The following is a 20,946-nucleotide window of genomic DNA, read 5'->3' as shown; positions in this document are numbered from 1 at the left end:
AATTTAGAAACACTGCCTTAAATAGTAGTGCAGTGGTTTTCATGATGTCATCCTGGACCCACATGTCCTTTCTTTTTGGAATCTATTGTCAGCATATGCATGTTAGTATAGAGTAACACTAAATGAACTCTGTACTTCTAGGAATCACGATGTGTTCCAGATAGCACGAAGAAAGGAATAAAGGTTGACTAAGTACCTGTCAGCTCAGTCTGCCTCTGTTTTAAGATATACTCTTAAAAGCGTCTTCCAACAGTTTTTAGTTATATGTAGTTGGCCAGAACCTTGTTACATGGCCACTCCTGTCTTTTAAAGGGGGCTGGAAGATGTAGCTTTTTGAGTAAGGGACATTTTTGCTCCTAAAAAATTGAGGTTCTTGAAATAATATGTATTTTGGGAAAGTAACTCTCAGTCTGTGTCACAGGGAGCAAGAGACTAGTTAAGAGACTCTTGTTGGGAAGAGATGATGGTGACTTGTGCTGCAGGGGTAGTAGGTGGTGGTAGGATATGATTGGATATTTAATATATTTTGAAGGCAGTAGCCATAGGACTTAATGCTGGCTTACACATGAAGAGGAGGAAAGAAAAGTTGACACAAGTTTCTGGTCTAACAGTTCAGTAGAGATGGCACCATTACCTGAGATGAGGAAAAATAGAGAAAAGCCAAGGTTTTGTGTCTTTTTTTTTTTTTTTTTGAGGGAGGCGGAGAGCAAGGAGGTAATCTAGAATCCTATTATGTATACATTAAATTTGATGTGCCTATTACATAGGACTGCAAGAAGATCCAAACAGTCCATTCTAAAAGAGATCAGCCCTGGGTGTTCTGCAAAGAGATGGTGTCATTTTCTCTAAATGAGTTGGAAGTGTACATGCATCTTATGATATTTTCAAAGCACCATTGTCTTACACTGCAGTTTTCATTGTGCGGTAGTAGGCACATTGGATGAAAATTTAGAATGCCTAGGATTTAATCTGGTAATTTATGGCAATAACTTCAACTGCAGATTCTTGTGTAAAACAGAGAGTAGGTCTTGATTATCTCTAAAGTGTCTTCTGGGCTTCCCAGGTGGTGCTAGTTGTTAAGAATCTGCCTACCAATGCAGGAGACACAAGAGATGTGGGTTCAGTCTCTGGGTTGGGAAGATCCCCTGGAGTAGGAAATGACACCCTACTTCAGTATTCTAGCCTGGAAAATTCCATGGGCATAGGAGCCTGGCAGGCTACAGAGCAGGGGGCCACAAAGAGTTGGACGTGACTGAGCACACACGCATCCAAAGTGTCTTCCATCTCCAAAACTTCAGTGTTTCTGTAATTTTCTTGAACACGTTGATTTAGCATAAAGTGTTTCCTTAGGCAGTAGTTACCTATTTAACAATTACAGGTTGAGAGTCATTGAAATTGTTGTCTCAATATAATATCAGATGCCACTTATTATCTAAAGCATTTCACAACCTTTTACTTTTTAATATAAATTTATTTATTTTAATTGGAGGTTAATTACTTTACAATATTGTATTGGTTTTGCCATACATCAACATGAATCCGCCACAGGTATACACGTGTTCCCCATCCTGAATGCCCCTCCCTCCTCCGTCCCCATACCATCCCTCTGGGTCGTCTCAGTGCACCAGCCTTTTAAAACTAGATTAAATTTGTTTTAACAGTTCTGTTTTCTTTTCTACTTTTGTTTCTGCTTAAAGTTGTTGAGCATTATTTTGGTTTTACAGATTCAATAGAGTATTGTAGTGTCAGGGAAGTGAAGATTATTATATATGTCTGATATAAACTTCTTTTGATTATTAGCAAATTACAGTAGTTATGAGGAAAATATTTCTTTATTTTTTAAAATGTTTAATATCTTTAATAACTATTGAATGAGTAAAATTATCTTGGGAAATATCCTTTCATTACAAGCAGTCTAAAATTAAAACTTCTCTTTTTATAAGGTGGTTTTCTCACCAAAAGAATACATTTCACCGTGTTTCAAACCAGAGTATACAGAATTCAAACCAGCATATCAGGTGAGTCCTGAGTTTTCTTATCCCAATAGCAATTATACTTAATAATAGGTTTCTCTAATACTTTGTGTAATTCAGTGGTTCCAAAACCAGACTACCCATTGGAAACACTCACCGATCTTTACAAAAATACACATTCCCAGGTCCCACCTCTGACCTAATAAATCTCAATTTGGAAATGGAGCCTGGAATTTGTATTTAAAAAAAAAAAAAAACAAAAAACAGGGATTCTGATGCTGTCGCCTAGGTATCAATTAACATTTGAAAACCATATGAACTAAAACAAATACTAGGTTGATTATTTCACATTTTGCCTTTTAAATTGAATAATGGAGTATGAACAAAGAGTTTGAATAAGAGACTTCATTTTGAAAGGCTATTTCAATAATAGAATAGCCTAATCTCAGAGCTACAAAATTGCCTGTAACTATTACACTGACATTTCACTGTACTTTAGAACTTTTTGTACTGTTTTCTACAATTTCTGAGGGAGGCATATATGATATTAATCAAACAGCAAGATTCTACTGTAACATACTAAGGACATCATTGTTTAAATTCTCAAATGATCTATGCTCCCCAAATCAATCTTTAGAGAATACTTTTAATGGAATATCTATTACTTGATTTACATTTTAATAAAGTTACCCCCATTGCTACTAAAATATTTATATGGATAGGACTTAGATTATGATGTTAGCTTTTGTCTAAGCAAATTCAGCTAACACTGGAAATGGAGTTCTTAAAGAAAAACTACTGATGAGTGCCTTTTAAGTGTTCAAAATCTTTCAGATAGCAAAAAGCTCTTGAACACAACATAGTATAAGATTTAGAAATTTGAAAAATTTGCACTATGATTCTCATTATTATTCCAACTTTAAATATTTTTAAATAATTAAAGTTGGTTTTCTCTTGGTAAAAAGGTAGGAAGATGAATAAATTGGAAGATTGCTCAAAGACAGTTAAGTAGAAATCTTATTATAAATTTCAAATGTTTCAGAATTTCTTACCTTTTTTTAAATATTATAATTCCAGAAATTCAACATCAAGAATGGTTTTGATCCTTTTCTAAAGAATATAAACAACAAAATGTCAGTTCAAAAAAGGAAAGACCAAGATATGTTCAAATGTAGAAATATTTTCAGTGCAGAGATTATAGAGCATGAAGATCAAGATCCACCTTACCCAACACATTCAAAAACTGCAAGATCTGCTAGTAAAACCTGGCCCCATAATCTTGACATCATTTCAATAGAGGCTTTAGACACTAAGAATAAGTTAGCTGGTGATCCTGGTATCACCACAGTAAAGACTTCAGACCCTAAGAATAATGTGGCCCATGATCCAGGTATCATCACAATAAAGACTCTAGACACTAGGAATAATTTAGCTCATCATCCTAGTATCACCGCAATAAAGACTTTAGACACTAAGAATATGTTACAAGAAAGACTACCACATGTTTCTTTACCAGACTTTCAGGGAGACTCATCAGTGACTGGAAAAGTAACTGTACATAAATGTCGCCTCTCAAAATCATTAAGTCTTACTTCCCACATAGAAAATTTAAAACAATCAATGGTGCTCAAGTCAATTTTAAGTAAAAATCTGCAAGACCTTTCAGATAGATTATTTTCTACACCAGGTGTTTCTATGGACCGTGAAGCAAGAAAGAAAAGTTACAGCTCTCCACTTCTGGTTATCCATGATGAACAACCAAGTAGTTTGGAAGATAAAGTATTTGAAAAAATTCAAGATTTAAGTAATCGGCTTTCAGAAGGAGGCATTTTAAATTCAAAGTCACTTTTAAGTCAAATAATTAAAAATATTCCCCCAGATTCACTTTCAGAAGGCAGACCAGGAAACTCTCCTGAGGCAGAAGAGGAACCTGTCTCTGAAAAACACTTACAGCCTGGTGAGATAGATTTTCCAATTAAAAAAAAGAGTAGTTTCAAAAAGAAACATTCAAAAAGTGAAATATCTAGCTCCAAACCAGATTTGAATGGCCTTGTATATGATTATGTTATAAAGCAAATATTCACTGCACCGATCTTCTCAGAGTTGGCGAGAGGAGTGAAAGGAGCGAGTGAAACACAGATAGACTCGCAGAGGCAGTTACCCCCAGCATGGGAGACAGACTCGCAGAGGCAGTTACCCACAGCGTGGGAGAGTCCGCTCTCTCCCAGTGTTCTAGTTCCCCACTATGAAGAAAGCAATAATGAAACAGACTTTCCACCAGCCAATTCTGTTATAAGCCAGATAATACAGGCATTTCCTGTAGATGCTCTTTTAGAATCAGGGATAATCAAAGTTATAGAATTAGATAAAGAATACCAGAAAGGTTTTTTGCTGGATACAGAGGCAGCTTTTGCTGAAGAAAAGCCAAAGGATTCCACAGAGTATTATTCAGAAATCAGAGGCAAAGCAGAACCTCTTTCAGACCAGAATTCAGCCATCATTCACCAAGAAACCACTTCTTCTTTTAAAAGAGTTGAATTCATAGACAAAGGCCAAAATACATCCCCACATGATTCAAAATACCAGTTGACATCAGATAAAAAATCAGATTTGCCAAGTAATGGTCAGAGACTTGATAGAGAAGAAAATGATACAAGTTCTACTTTAGAAAACTTAAGTACCTCATTAATGGGTAAATTTAATGACTGTGATGTAATAATGTTAAAATCTTTTTTGAAAAACATATTTAACTTTTTTTTCAAATATAATCAATCTGAAAACAGACCACCAGAAAAAGAATTAGAAAGACTAATTCAACATCCTTTTCCAAATAAGACAGAAGACCTTGAAGAAATTGAAGAGAATTTTGATAAAGCAGATAAATTGGACAGAAAACCTGTTTTGAATCCAAAGCTGCGTATATTTCTAGAAGAACTCTCAGAGTCAGAAATAAAAAATTTAAAATCTGAATTAAGTAAACATGTCCAGCATTACCTTGTAGAAAAGCTCTCAGAATCAGGACATATCACCAAAGAAGACTTACCAAAAATCTACCAAAATCTGTATTTGATGAATGAGAAAGTAGAACCAAAAGGACAAAATATTTTTCTGGAGAAATATTCAGAAACTGTAAAAGAAATCATGTCTTTTGTTAATAATTTTAATCATCATTTCATAGATAAACATTTGGAAATAAAACTAAGATCTTTTTTAAATGAAATTCTTCAAAACTATTTCCTGAAAAACCTTTCAGACAACAGTTTATTTAAAGAGAAAGAATCTGACCCTATGTGCTCAAAAGTATCTTCTCTAAGAGCTCAAAGTGCCTCAATATCTTTCCAGGAGTTAGGACAAGATACTTTAAGCAGGAGTTTTGGCAGTAGACTTGAAATAAACATGAAATATCCCTTAAATAAATCTCTACAAAGCTATCTTATAGCTTTATCAGAAAATGAAATCTTAGATCTAAAAGCCGATTTAAGCAAACACCTCCAGAGCCTTTTTATAGAAAAACTGTCAAAATCAGGACTAATCACAGAAAGGCAATTAGAGGGGATAAGCCAGCACATAAATTTGGTTAATTTTAGTTCCACACCACTAAAATGTATAAAACCAGATTTGTCTTTAAGAGATGAAAATCAGTTTGTGGCAGAGCATTCAGAAAAGCAAAATAAATATTCAAAAATTGCTCAGAAAACCACTTTACAAAAAGTTCCTGAGGATAGACTTGTAGAAACAGAGTTGACCAAAAAGGAAGAAAAAGAAGTTTTTTCCTTAGAAAATATTAAAGAAAATCCACCAATTATTCAGGAACAGAAAAGACATTCTCAAGAAGCTAAAACACTGAGATTAATTAAAGTCCAACCCTGTTCCAATGAAAACACTCAGGTGATTCCACTAAATAAGTCTTTAGAAAGACTTACAGACACAGTGCCTAATAAAAAAAAGAAAGAACATGGTTTCATGCAGTTTCCTCATGAAGAAAATTTTGAATTTAAAACAGAGACTCAAGACCAACATAATTGGAGTGGTAAATCAAAAACAACTCAATCAAAGGCTTGCTTTGAAAAGGCACTAAAAGTGAAGTCTCTTGACAAAAAGGATCACAATAACACCTATAAGGTGATGGTACAGGAAAAACCTGAAGCAGTATTGTCACCAAAAAGAATTCCTGATTGCAAGATGCCAAATGAAGATGAGGAATATGTAAACAAATTCACCTTTCCTTCCAGGCAAAATAATAATCTAACTTGCCTCATTTCAGAGGCTAGAGAGAAATCAAAGTTAGAAGACCAGTATCGTCAGAGATTGAAAGGAAATAATAACAATAATAAAAAACAACATTTAGAAATATTTGCACATTACAAAGAAGAAATACAAACCCTTTACACCAAACCAAATGAACTTTGCAACGAAAAATATGCCTGGGTGCCTGAATCACAATTGCTTAAAATTTTGGTAGCTGAGAAAAACTCAAAACCATCTCTCTTCCCAGAAGTACTAAAGAAAGAAAATCTAAAGCCCAAGGTCCGAAAAGAAAGAGATCGTGTCAGCAAACAAAAAAAGTCTTTTAACAAGATAGTTAATGTATTACCAACTATACCGCCCAGCACAGGAATCCATCTAAGAAAATCTGTTCCAAGGACATTGCTTCATTGGACTGCAAGAAAAACTACACATGTAATAATATTTTTCTAAGTCTTTTATTTCTTTATTTGGCAAAGTTCTTTAGATAACATAGAGTGTATGTGTCTTCATGCAAGTATGTGTGTAACCTTAATTGCCCTAAAATATACAGACCTTCAAATTTAAAAAAATTCTGACATTCAGATATCACCTTGCCTCATTCAAAAGGTAGTTAGAAAATCAAAGGACTGTTAACATACTTAGTGCCTTTGTATAAAATAGATAAAAGGGACACCCTTGCCCCAGATCATGAATTAGAAAAAAGTACTCTTTCCTCCAGGTCAACACAGCCTGAGCAGGGTACACAGTTATGTGTATGGAACACCAGCTGTTTCAGCCCTGACTGACCCCTCAGCCAGGGGCTGTTATCCAGCCACAACCTGTGCAACCACGGGCAGTGGCTGTATACTACAGAAAGGCTGGGATTGTCTTTTCATGCAGATATAAGTATATAGTCTTTTTTCAGATCACTTTTCTTTGTTTTTAAAACAAATATGAAGCTCCTATTACATGCCAATTATTCTTCTAAGCCTTAGAGATATGCAGAATTTGGTCTCTTGAATTATGAATTACAGTTTAATTTAGCTTCTACTCTTTTCTTTTTTCCATCACCACCCCTCTGCCTTGTGCTGAGAAACATGGGAATTCAAAGCTATTTTTGATACTAACATAAAGCAATTAGGAAGGTACCTCTGCTACCTGACTTTATACAAACCATTCAAAAGCAGAGTTAAAATCTAGGAATGGAAGGGACTTACTTTAATTTTCTGGAACATTGCTCTTCTCTGTTAGTATATATAAATAGGCATGACCCACAGTTGGGAAAACACAAATTCTAAAATGACATAATATCGATAATTTGATGTGCATAACTATCTTTGAATGAGAAAATAGAAAGCAAATTATTAGCTTTAGTAAATAGTAAGGGAAATCAGTCGCAGGGTAAATATTATCAACATAGCTTATTCTCTCAACTTTGGATTTCTCTTTTCTAAATTCAGTAATTTAATGAGTGTGTGTGTGCATGTATAGGAAAAAGGAAGTAAAAGGTGTTCATAGTTTTTGGAGAGGGAAGACTTTCTGAAGTTCCTTCAGATAAGTGGAATCTTTAATATCACTTTTCCAAACAAAATAAGAAATTATGTTTACGTTTGTGTTAGGTTGCCCTAATTCTTCTTGGTCCTGCCTAAATTCTTACTTGCCAGCTGTATTAATCTACTCCCACCTTCTCACCAGATCAAAGTAGGCTTATTCCCTTGGGGTGGCCATTCCCTTGGGGTGCAAGGTTTTAAGTGACAAACTGCTCAAACTGCAAAGTTTATGCTAATCTGAGAAATGGCTAATAACTCCATATGCTCCTATGGGTACTTATAGATTATTATATTTTTAATATAATCATATTATACAGATTTGAAGAAAAAGGAAAACAAAGACCATAATCCCACCACCCTAAAACAACCATCATTTAAAAAAAAATTATTATGGCATATTTCCTTCCAGTTACTTTCTTAAATGTAAAATTTGTTTAGTCTTAGAATATACACAAAAATTTTTAACATTTTAGACTCAATGGACATCAGTTTGAGCAAACTCGGGGAGATAGTGAAGGACAGGGAAGCCTGGCATCCTGCAGTCATGAGGTTGCAAAGAGCCAGACATGACTTAGCCACTGAATAACAACAAAAATCACAATAAACGTAACCATATTGATGCTGAGCTCTGCATGTGTGTGTATGGATATATCAAAGAAAGTGTTAATTTTTAAAGAATGTTTAGATGATTTAAAAAGTGAAATGAGTTCATAATTTATATTTGGGGTTGGGGAAGAGCTAATTTAGAGAATTAAAGGAGGGCTGGCTTTGCCTAGGAGTCTGACCCCTGAAGACAGCTCCTTTAAGATTTCTGGTTTCCAGCTCATATCTTGCATCTCTTTTGAAACAACAGATTCTTTGAAACAATAAGATTATTTAAAGTATGGTTTCTATGGTATCTGATGGCAGGTGTTGAATGTAGGGTCTGAATTTAGGGACCATCTATAAAACATTTGAATGCTCTCATTCATTATTGATATTATAAACTTTAGTCCTTGTAAATCTAAAATGTACTCAAGAAATCTAACTCACCAACTTGATCTTTTATTTTAATGTTTAGGATTGTTCGGATAGATTTGAGGAATTACATGTGACTTCATTTAAGCATCTTGAAAATGCAAAATCAAGAGCAAGGCTTTTAGAAAAGAGCCCAGATGATAGCCATAATCAGTTCAAACGCTTTGCAAGACCATATACTGCTCCAGAGGTTAACAAAAGAGGAGAAAGCTACACTGGAAAATTTACAAGTCCTCGAATGGTTTCAGCAGGCTTAGTTCATATAAATGATTCAATCCCAGAGTATGAAATCCATAAAATGCGGCCAAAAAAAAAAATTAAAAGAGAATATTGAAAAATGTTCGCTCATTTGTGATATTATCCAAATGTTAAACAGTTCAGAATGATATGTGAGGCCAAAAGAATAGCATTTCTCCAATTAGCAAAATGGTTTGGAGATCAGTCCTTTTTGTGTGATAGGAATCAGTAACCAAATTTCATCTTGTTAGAACCATTTTGTTTTAATTAAAATGAAAAAGAAACACTTTTGATGTAAATGTGTTTTTGTTTATGAACCTTAGAGAATAAACTCAGAAATACGTATTCATTAGTAAAGTTTTATTTCCCAGCTTTTCCCCTTTCCACTATTCTCTTATTTCCCAAATCTTTGCTATGCTCTAAATTATCCCTGATCACCCAGTTTCAGGGTCTCTATTTGCAGTTTAGCCTTTGGTATGAATATACTTTAACTCTTGAGCTCTAGATTCAATAGTATGCAAATCCCTGGGCCTGTAGAACATCTATTAATTTCAATATCATCTGATACTACAACTTTTTATACTATAAAGATAATAAAAAACAGGTTTAATAGTACTAAGACCTGAGGCATCTAATACACTGGAGTGACTTTCTAACTTTGACTATGAAACAGCCTCTTTGATAACACAGAACTCAGGAAGAAACTGTATAAAACAGAAACTGCATTAAAGTATCTAGCTAATCACCATAGGATTTAAACCAAGAGACTGGTTCTATTCTTACCAAATAAAATGTCTGAATATTGTTAAACTTTGGTTTACTCTTGAAAAGTAAGAATTTCAATTTATAGAATTTTTGTCAGTTTCCATTTTCTACCATAAATCATAAAGTCTATGGAGTTCAAATAGAATTTGCTGATAGAAAACATTAATTCCCTGATCACTCATTTAATAGCATAATCAAAGTAGTAATTTTGGGAGGGAGACCAAGAATTTCTAACAATTCTCAAAGTTGCCAGTGCATGTATCAATCAGAGTATGACTGGGAAAGCACAAATACCCTTGGATCTTCCAAGTAGAAGGAACATAGGGAATTGGTTTCATGGGTAATGGAAAACAAGGCTAAGAAACTAAAAGGGATGATGTGGCAATCCAGAGATTGGCAAGAGGAGAAAATACCACCCTCAGGACATCAGGAAGAAGTGTTGTGACCCAAGTCCTAAAGCCAGAAGTCAAAGAAGATACAACCAGTGAGAGACACCACAAGAAACAGGGGAGTGGGGCAAGGAGAACTGTTCTCTCCCTTTCTGCCCTCTGAAAGTGTTAGCTGCTCAGTCATGTTCAACCCTTTGCGATCCCATGGGCTGTAGCCTCATCCATGGAGTTCTCCAGACAAGAATACTGGAGTGGGTTGCCATTCACTTCTCCAGGGAATCTTCCCAACACAGGGATCGAACCTGGATCTCCCGCGTTGCAGGCAGATTCTTTATTGTCTGAGCCATCAGGGAAGTCCTGGAAACTGGGAGTGAGGGAGCATGGGATGTGTAGTTTCCAGTGAGGCAGAGCAGGGAAGCATGGAGAAATGTATTTGACAGCTAAGAGGCAACTAAACACTTATTGAAAAAACCATTGATCTAGCTTGCAGTAAGGTCTTCCCTGGTGGCTCGGCCAGTAAAGAGTCTGTCTGCAGTACAGGAGACACTGGTTTGACTCTTGGGTTGGGAAGATCCCCTGAAGAAGGGATAGATTACCCACTCCAATATTCTTGGGCTTCCCTGATGGCTCAGATGGTAAAGAATCCATGTGCAATGCAGGAGACCTGGGTTGGGAAGATCCCCTGGAAAAGGGAACGGCTATGCACTCCAGGATTCTTGGCTGCAGAATTCCATGGACGAGGAGCCTGGCAGGTTACAGTCCCTACAGTCAGAATCGGGCATGACTGAGTGACTTTCTCTACTACTAGCTTGCAGTAAAGGAGGAAATAACTTACTAGATGGAAATCTCAAATCACTTTGCCTCATTAAACTTTTAATGGCAATACTGTGACATAAATAAATAAAAAATCTCCTACCATGGAAATAAATTTTTTTCAAGTCTTTTTAAAAAACAGCAAAAGCAGAAGACCTATGCCCTTTATTCAAAGAATCCCTTAAATATTTATTAAATGTCTAATGCCAAACATTTTGCTTAACACTATATACTCATGAATAAGACAATGTTCTCAAGACATACTCAGTATACTGGGGACATAAACACAGAATTAGAGTCACAAGTGTTGTTGGGGAAAGTACTGTAGAAATTCATGGGGGGACATTTTGGCCAAAGTGGCTGGGCTAGGTTGGATCCTTCAGAAAGCAGATACCAAGATTAGGTCACGTATGGTAAACAGAATAATAACTGTCCCCCCTTACACCCAGTCAACAACATATCTACAACCTAATCCCAGGAACCTGTGACCATGTTACCTTACATGGCAAAAGGTACTCTGTAGCTGTGATTAATGATCTGGAGATAGGCTATCCTAGAAGCTGGAAAAGGCAGCAAATTCTTGAGAGCTCGCAGAAGGAATGTAGCCCTGCCAAATCATTTTACAATTCTAACCTCCAGAACTGTAAGATAATAAACTTGTGGTTGTTTGAAGTCACTAAATTTGTGTTAATTTGTTATAACAGTGATGAAAAAAACTGATACAGCATTCCAGGATCCTCAGGAACAAAATTTAAGGCATTCACTCTCAGGGTGAGGCTGTTAATTACCATATCTACTTCTTTTGTTGTTCAGTTGTGTCTGAGTCTTCGCGACCACATGGACTGGGAACCAGCGTGAGGAATTCCACCCGTGACAAGGTCATGCGGCAGAGCTCTGATGGCAAGGCTAATTAGACCTCAGGTTTTCCCCCTGGAATTTCCTGAGCATCCACCCCCCAAAAAATAAGAATCTGCCTGCTTTTCCACTCTTCTGACATTCTCTGGAAAAAGTCAATTCAGGGCTTTAGTCTTCTGCATTTGAAAGAGTGTTTCAATCCAAAAACCCCTCTGATGGCTTTCTAGCCTGCCTGCAGGACTCATACAGCTGCGTACGTGACTGTTAGAGGCCTCCTGACCGCTGGAGGCACAGGAAGCTTAAAACATCCTAGGAATGTAGGGGCTTCCGAAGCGTCAAAATCATTAGAATAGGACTGATTAAAAGTTTCATTTGTTGAGCCAATACTTGCTGCCAAGTTTTCATATCCTTTATTTTTAGATATAGTTGGTATATAGAAAAATAAGTAGTAGACCTGGTATTAGCAACATTAGATCTTTGAGTTAAGTAACTTCTTTGTTATAACGCACTGCGCCTTTGTTCTATAGAGATTTAACTTCAGCGCTTTAAGGAGATGCAGATTAAAGAAAAACACTTCAGGGGAAACGAAATTAACATTCATTAAGGAAGAGAGCCAAAAAGTGTTAACAAGCCTCTTGGCCAGAAGATAATGGATATCACCTGAGACCTTTTGTATACAAAAAGATATACAGAAAGAGTCTGAGCTGTGAACGCTACATAATTTTGTATTACCCATTGATCTCCATGTATAATCAAAAGTATAAAAGGCCTTGAAGGACAATAGAAGGAGAGCCAGTCGCTGGACTGGTTTCCCCCGTGTCTCCTCTTTACTCTAATTTCAGGCTGAATTCCCATCTGGGGCGTGGAGGCTCACTATGTCTACTTACTTGTCCCGGCTTCTAAGATCCGTAAGAGAGAGAGCCCAAGGCGGGGCACTCTCCGATATTCAAATGGGCGCCGGCGGCCTAACGTAGATGGTGCAAGCTCCTTGTCTGGAACTTTATTGGTTTTCCACGTAACCCAAGTTAATCAGCCTCTTCTCTCCACTTAATCTTCCTACTACACTATTTCTTCCTAATCCAATCTTATATTAATAAATAAATAAGTCTTTCTTCGCCGACTCCATCCACCCTTCGAATTCCCTGTATCCACCGGGGCTGGACCCCGGCACCCTGTCCTTCACTATCTCCCAGAGTTTGCTCAGACTCACGTCCACTGAGTCAGCGATGCCATCCAACCATCTCATCTTCTGTCGCCTCCTTCTCCTCCGGCCCTTAATCTTGCCCAGCATCAGGGTCTCTTCTAATGAGTCAGCTCTTCACATCAGGTGAGCAAAGTATTGGAGTTTCAGCTTCAGCATTAGCCCTTCCAATGAATATTCAGGGTTGATTCCCTTTAGGATTGACTGGTTTAATCTCCTTGCAGTCCAAGGAACTCTCCAGAGTCTTCCCCAGCACCACAGTTCGAAAGCATCAGTGCTCAGCCTTCTTTGTGGTCCAACTATCACATCTGTACATGACTACTAAAAAACCATAGCTTTAACTGGTTATGGGATGTTTTTTTGTTTTTTAAAAAAGTTAACCATTTTTTTTGTTTTTAAAAATTCTTTTCTTTTTAATGGGTGTACATGTGTTCCCCATCCTGAACCCCCCTCCCACCTCTCTCCCCATCCCATCCCTCAGGTTCATCCCAGTGCACAAGCCCCAAGCAACCTTCCCATGCATTGAATCTGGACTGGCGATCTGTTTCACATATGATAATATACATGTGTCAATGCTCTTCTCCCAAATCATTAACTAAAAAAGTTAGCAATTTTTTAAAAATTTAATTGGGATATAATGGCTTTACAATATTGTGTTAGTTTCTGCTGCACAACAACGTGAATCAGCTGTTAAGTATCCGTATGTCCCCTCCCTCCTGATCCTTCCTCCCACCCCATGCCCCATCCCACCCTTCTAGGTCATCGCAGAGCACTGAGCTGAGCTCCCTGTGTTACATAGCAACTTCCCACTAGCTATCTATTTTACACATGGTAATGTATGTATGTCAGTGATAACTCTTTCAATTCGTCCTACCCTCTCTTTTCCCACCATGTGTCCACAAGTCCATTTTCTATGCCTGCATCTCTTTTTCTGCCCTGCAAATAGGTTCATCGATACCATTTTTCTAGATTCCATATATATATATATATATGCATTAATATACAGTATTTTTCTTTTTCTGACTTACTTCACTCTATGACAGATTCTAGGGTCATACACATCACTGTAACTGACCCAATCTCATTCAATTTCATTCCTTTTTTGTTCCTTTTAAGCTCTGTGATGACCTAGAGGAGTAGGATGGGGAGTTGGGGTGGGAGGGAGGAGATTATATACACACACATATATAGCTGATTCACAGTATTGTACAGCAGAAACTAACAACATTGTAAAGCAATTATCCTCCAATGAAAAAAAAAACACCTTATAAATACACAGAACACCTACAGTTACCAAAGGGATAAGTAGAGTAGGTGGAGGGATAAATCAGAAGTTTGGGATTAACAGATACACACTACTATATATAAGCAAACAATAAGGATCTACTGTATAGCACAGGGAACTATATTCAATATCTTTTAGTCTATACTAGACAAGAATCTGAAAAAGAACATGAGAGAGAGAGAGATACATATATCACTTTGCTATACACCTGAAACTAACACATTGTAAGTCAACTATATTTAATACTTAAAAAAAATCCACTGGCTTTGTTTCTCTGGAGAACCCTAATACAGTGAAACTGAGGCACTGTACCTTGGCCTCCAGTCACCTTTTGCAGTACACATATTGACTCTCCACACAGATTTAGGAGAATTTCTTCTATGGTTCCTGTGTCTCTTGCTGAGGGGAATTTAGATGGTTAGTGAAATGAACTATAGCTCCCCACCCCAACTACAGCCCCAGCTCAAGGCCTCAGTTGGTACTTGTCTCCTCTCTCTCCTCCACGTTGGCAAGTCTTGGAGCCTTCTTGATGGAGTAACACCCCAAACATTCTTGAGGGAGACTGGCCAATAAACATGAAAAGGTTTGTGTTTTTAACTATTCATTTGTATATTATTTATCTCATTAGTGTCAAGTCTTAAAGCAATCATTTAAAAATAATTTTTAATGTAATGTCAAGTGTGTGCAAGTAAAATCTGCTAACTGAGGTAAACCCAACTTATCACAGTCCAAAATACATACTCCCTTTAAGACAGCATATCCCCTTTGGCTAATACGGTAAAACCTCAAGTTCTCTATGTCCTTATATGTTGTACCCCCTACAGGAGCAAGAATAATCATATAAAGGTCTGGAAGATCTGCTTCCACTGAATCAAATACCAAGTTGTCCCCAATTCAAGAGTTATATATCTATTTCTCTGAGTAAGAGCTTTCCTTGGCAAAACAAATTAGAATCTATGTTTTAGCTCTGTCAAACCACACAAAGTTATTAAGTATAAACTCAATTCAATAAATCTTTATTGAGCTCCTATGGGGTGCATGAATTTAGGATCTATAATTTACATAAGTAGAAAAGTGTTACTTTAGCCCCTTTTAAAAAAAGCAAATTACAACTTCTGTGTGTATTTCAAGTGAATCATTTAATGTGAGTGAGGCTCAGTTTGATATTAACAGAAATATTAACAGAAGAAAGTGGGAAAGTATAAGCATTTTCCCTTCTAACAGAAAAGGGTTTGATGCCAGGATAAAACCCTGTCGTTTTAACAATGGCTGATCAAAAAGGCTAGGATCTGGAAGTAAAAAATGTACTTAGAAGCACTGTCCTCTGCGGGCTCATTCCCCTGAAGGCAGCAAAATACTGAAAAATTTAACTGGCTCAAAAATCATACTGAGAGATCGAAAAAGAGTTAGTCACAGCTTGGGGAAGAATTTTTTTTTCATGTCATCTGTCATCCACAGATGATACTAAATGTAGTTAGAGTAATAATTCCAAAGTTTCCCTGGAGTTGTCAGAGCACTCTGAGCTAACCGAACAGGCTATAAACTCCTGCTCCTTTGAACAGAGTGGTTTCAAATGATAGATTCTCCAGTGCACCAACTGTATTTTCAAGTATAATTCTAGTATTTGTACCTAGCAATACAGAAGAAAAAGCAGCAGGGAGAAAGTGTCAAGTATATAGGACATAAAAGGATCCGGCAGCCCTAGAATTCCCAGTTTAAGTCTTTTTCATCAGGAAAATCACATTCTGGCTCAGTCCAAGGTGATGCTGGAGACAGTGATATTGATGGCTTGTGACAAGGAGGAGGCAATAGTGAAAGTATTGAACTCTGGTTTTCTTCTTTCATCTGTTAAATAAACTCAAAATAAGGTTGAAGGCACATAAATTCAATACATTAATTTCTTAAAAAATAATAAATAACTTTTAAAGAAGTCATGTTAGACGTGTTTAAATCATTTTAGGTATTTTCACTTAAACATGCCTTTGATTCTGATCATCTGAAAACAAGAAGTAGTACTAAACCAAATAAACTGATTTTTATCAGAATTATTTTGCCCCTCCATCATTTCTAGCCAATATAGAAAAATACCTCTAAATTAATCAAAATATAAACTTAGAATAAAGTAACACGTGATGATATTCCATTTGTTTTATTTTAGAAAGTCTATAAAATGTTTTGTTTTTAATTTTACCTTGTAAGAAAGTTATTATTAAGAATCTCAGTAACCAAACTGTCCCATTAAGCTAACAAAATGATGTGACTTTAATAGTATTAAGAAACATCTAGACAACAAAGATAAATCAGCTCACCTGTTTGAAGAAAACATGGGACAGTAAGCTGCTTGCTGATGGCCTGAAATTTTTTTGAAAAAATTATAAAAAAGAACCTATTAGAATGTAGATATTTTGCTTTAAACTGTTAGAACATAAGTTTAAAGCTATAAAACTCAATATACAAAAATTGAAAGGAAAAAGAATATATATAAAGAGGCCCAATTCTTAGCTTCAACCTTGACTAATTAATTCTAGAGATTGTCTTCAACTACTCCATGATTTCCCTCATAGCTCAGTTGGTAAAGAATCCGCCTGCAATGCAGGAGATCCCGGTTCAATTCCTGGGTTGGGAAGATCTGCTGGAGAAGAGATAGGCTGCCCACTCCAGTATTCCTGGGCTTCCCTTGTGGCTCAGCTGGTAAAGAATCCGCCTGCAATGTGGGAGACCTGGGTTCGATCCCTGGGTTGGGAAGATCCCCTGGAGAAGGGAAAGGCTATCTATCCTCTCCAGTATTCTGGTCTATGCAGTCCATGGTGTCAAAGAGTTGGACATGACTGAGTGCCCTTCACTTTCACTCCATGACTTAACATTTATTAGGCACTAAGTAATTATAACAAACTATCCTAGGCATTAAGAAGCTAAAAAAAAAAAAAATGACACACACCTTATTTCTAAAATATTAATGCTAATAGTTATCTATGATAATAATTACTTTAATACTAGCAACTAACACTCTTGTACTGCTTGGAAGTTTCTAAAATGGCTTAACATAAGCATAGTAACTAATGTCCAAAAACATTAACTGATTTTTGTAAGGGGATTCGGTTAGGAAATGATACAGTGGAGACTGAAGCCCAAGTATTCTGACTTCAAACCTAGTATTCTTCGCATTTCTTCACTGTTTCTACTTGCTTTAGGCACTGGTATTTTCTGGACTAGTCTATAGTTTTTTGAAAAAAAGACTGATAGAAGATTTGAATTTGGCATGGAGCAAATATCACATAAACTTTTATAAAACACGGATGTTTTATGCTATTTAGATCTGACCAGTATTACCTTTTCTCAGGATCCTGTTGCAAACAGAGCTGTATCAAGCTGAGGAAGGCAGGAGAGAATGTTTTTGAGGAAGGTGTTTGCAATCTGTCACTATTTACTGTGCGAGTTCCACTGGAGACATGTACACTTTCTCCAATCCCAGAGTCTACACCTGACCGCGAATTTTTCATTCTGGATTCTGACTGAGGAAAAATACTGGCATCCAATGGACTGTAGGGAGGACCTTTCAGTTTCTGTAATAACATCTAAAAGATGAAAATTTTCCTTCAACCTTTTTCAGGCAAAATATTAAAACAATAACAATGACAGTAAGGATCCTAAGAGTTTAAAAGATGTTTAAAAGAAATTATCTAGACTGTAAGGGATCTCATGAAGGGAAAGTAGTTCACGAATTTTGGCAGCACTTACCTGTGTCCTGTGCATGTCTTGGAAAGGAACCTGCCCACTGGCCAATTCACAGGCTGTAATCCCAACGCTGTAAATATCTGACTTTACATTATATCCATGTAAATCCTATAGAACAATTAATTTGAAGTCCTTTAGTGTAAATACCCTTTAAAAAGTTACATACATATGCTCTTTTTTGACAAAGGATGGTGAATAATAATAGAAAAAACTCATGAGAAATCAAGATACACCTAATATTTGGTATACATTTAAAAATTCCTAACAGAATAAATTTGACAAGAAAGAATAAAACAGTCTTGCAGTAGGCCTTTCATCAGTCTGAATATAAGGGCACAATTGTCTTTTTGTCAAACTCAGAAAACACTTAAGACGCATAGACAACCCAATGCAATGGCCACACCTGACCTGTCTCAGCAGTTCTGGACTCAGCCACGGCTGCACTGATGTGCTGAACTGTGGGAAATCATACACAGCCCTATGCCTCTGTCCGTGCTTAACCAAACTATGCAGGTGGAACAGGCCAGAGAGGGTCACTAGGCCATCACCAGAAATGAGGATATGGCTGGCTTTAATACTCCTAGAACAAAAAGAAACAATCCTAAATACTAAGAAATTGGCCAAGAAAGAAAGAATAGAAATATGGTCAGAATAAATTCATGTATTCCCTTGGAAATTAAATACTATTTATAAAATAATATTTAAGCATGAAGTTATAATTTAAAGTTAAATGTAATATTATCCAATAAAAGATAGCCTCTGATGGTATTAACAAAATTTATAAAGGCATGTCTAATATAAAAATTTCCTTTGTCAAATAAATTATAGAAGAGCCTTGTTTTTCATTTGAAACATGGAAAATTGGAAACTAATAGAGCAGGATGGCCAATAGTCTGGTAAAGTATAATAAAAGCTTGATTAATTAGAATACTGTCTGTTAGAAATCTTCAGTTAACCAGAATGCTGCTAAGAAACAATAAACAGTACGAAAAAAAGCTTTAAGGAGGTAAAATAAACAATAAGAAAACAAGCTTATTTAAAAGTAACTTAATTAAAAAGGAAAACAAATTTCCCAAGTATCTCAGAGGCAGCACTGTTTTCAACATTCAGCAGATTACTTCGGTACCTACAGTTTGGCAACTAGAGAACTGATATTTAGTATGATAATCTCAATGTGCTACATACAAAAACACTTAAGAAATCAAAGGTTTAGTTACACCTGTATACGATATAAACATGACATAAAGCTGAAAAGCAGGTAAAGAAGCTCTTTATTTGCTTAAGAAAAAACAAACACAAGAGCTAACTAGGATCCCACTCCTCACAGCTTATAGTTGAAACAGGCAGGTTCTTGTATCTCTCATCACTGAGACCTGAGCTCAACAGAGGGCAGGCATTCCACCCAGTGCTGAGCAAAGCACTTGGCAGAGAGGAGGTGGCCTGAACGTTTCTGGCGAATGAACCATAAAATGTTAAGCATCTACGTTAACTACTGGTCCTTTCCTCCCCCAATATTCATTTGCAAATTTCCTATCCTTCATTTTAACACTCAACTGTTTCTTCCTAAAAGCTCCCTAAAATATTTCTTCCTCTCAAATTCTTTCATTTTGTAAAATACAAATACATAAATACCTGTGAATACAGCCATTTTGATGCAGATAGTTCAACCCTCTCACTGCTCCAAAGAGAATGTTCCTTATTAAAGTTTCACTCATTCCTTCAGGAAAGTAAGTCCTCAAGAGTTGACTTGCTGAACCTGAAAAAGACCCTTGAAATCCTCAGATGAACCCTAAAAGTGACTCTGTTTCTATGTTTTACATGTTCTTATCAACAATCAACACATACACACATGCTACATTTTAGAGTCTAACCATTTTCCTATGCAAAGGTAATTTCCCTTCAAGAATCTTTAAAAAGACTTCTCTAGTGACATGCTAGAGATTAGGACAGTGAATTAGTAATACTCAATATTAGTGAAAAAATACATACTGTGTAAGAATATATATATTTTTAAACCCACAGGCAATCCACAAAAGCATTCTAAAAGAATCAAACCTCTAAAATCCATTTATTTATTCAACACACCTACTGAACACTACTTCACGCTAGGTATTTTATGAGCACCTGGGGACACCAAAATGAAAAATACATACATGATCCTGCCCTTGAGAAGCTCAAATCCAGAGAAGGGAGACATACACAGATGTTTACAATGCAGTTAAATAAATTTACAAATGCAGAGAAACAAAGACAGGGATGGTGTACACAAGTAGGAAAACTACCTCTGCTTGAAGAAAAATAGCAGCTCTTCATTGAGAGAGAGAAAGGAAACAAGGGAAAAAAGACAGCTTGTTCAAAGGCATGGATTTCTTGGAGAAATCAGTGGTGGTTTCACTGATCATGAGAGCCATTCTACCTTTTTTTCTGAAGACTAAAATTCACCGTGAACCAGATATAGAAATATATCATGAAATCTAGAATTGGCCAGGTTTATAAATTAAAAGTAGTAAACCATAAATCTAAGATCACATTCATCCTTATAATTACATCATCCAGGCTAAACCATGAGTTATTTTACCTAAAATGAGTTTTCTTACCATAGGCCATAAAAGGAGAAATAACCCAAAGCCAGCTGCCAACAGTGAAAACAGTCCAGTAAGTTGTAATATTGGGATGCCGGAAAAAGTGGGATAGAATCACTGCTTTCTAGTATAGACACACAAGAGACAAGACATTTAAAAACAATGGTTTTTTCTTCATGATGAAGATAACAGCAGTGGCAGCTTATTAGTACTAATAATGGAGTTTTTTAGTACTAAGCACTGTTCTTGTACTGTCATGTCTTTCAATCTCACAGCCACTTACACAGAGTATGTGGCATTATAATTCCCATTTTATA

The 20,946-nt window shown here is 36.3% G+C and overlaps 2 protein-coding genes and 1 long non-coding RNA gene across 3 annotated transcripts in view; 1 reads left to right on the top strand and 2 right to left on the bottom strand.

Annotated features, from left to right (window-relative positions):
• C2CD6 (C2 calcium dependent domain containing 6) overlaps positions 1-9,101 on the top strand; it is a 111,057-nt gene extending 101,956 nt beyond the window's left edge. Inside the window, exons 16-19 of the mRNA XM_069578033.1 lie at positions 1,944-2,018; positions 3,051-4,126; positions 4,163-6,653; positions 8,811-9,101. Of these exons, the coding sequence (XP_069434134.1) occupies positions 1,944-2,018; positions 3,051-4,126; positions 4,163-6,653; positions 8,811-9,101 (3,933 nt within the window). The remainder of the gene's footprint in view (positions 1-1,943; positions 2,019-3,050; positions 4,127-4,162; positions 6,654-8,810) is intronic.
• On the bottom strand, positions 731-6,080 carry LOC138434128 (uncharacterized). Its single transcript, XR_011254657.1, has 3 exons — positions 5,017-6,080; positions 3,026-3,083; positions 731-1,361 (listed from the first exon to the last, which is right to left on the bottom strand). It is a non-coding gene; the product is annotated as an uncharacterized lncRNA (long non-coding RNA).
• Positions 9,102-15,432: 6,331 nt separating the features above from the next.
• STRADB (STE20 related adaptor beta) overlaps positions 15,433-20,946 on the bottom strand; it is a 34,091-nt gene continuing 28,577 nt past the window's right edge. Inside the window, exons 6-12 of the mRNA XM_069578021.1 lie at positions 20,645-20,753; positions 19,680-19,803; positions 18,456-18,627; positions 18,051-18,155; positions 17,643-17,887; positions 16,622-16,664; positions 15,433-16,157 (exon numbers count right to left, since the gene is read on the bottom strand). Coding sequence (XP_069434122.1) covers positions 16,014-16,157; positions 16,622-16,664; positions 17,643-17,887; positions 18,051-18,155; positions 18,456-18,627; positions 19,680-19,803; positions 20,645-20,753 — 942 coding nt within the window. The 3' untranslated portion in view covers positions 15,433-16,013. The remainder of the gene's footprint in view (positions 16,158-16,621; positions 16,665-17,642; positions 17,888-18,050; positions 18,156-18,455; positions 18,628-19,679; positions 19,804-20,644; positions 20,754-20,946) is intronic.

Source organism: Ovis canadensis, chromosome 2 (assembly GCF_042477335.2).
Source record: "Ovis canadensis isolate MfBH-ARS-UI-01 breed Bighorn chromosome 2, ARS-UI_OviCan_v2, whole genome shotgun sequence".
Taxonomy (NCBI): Eukaryota; Metazoa; Chordata; class Mammalia; order Artiodactyla; family Bovidae; genus Ovis; species Ovis canadensis.
This window is presented reverse-complemented; position numbering and strand designations above follow the sequence as displayed.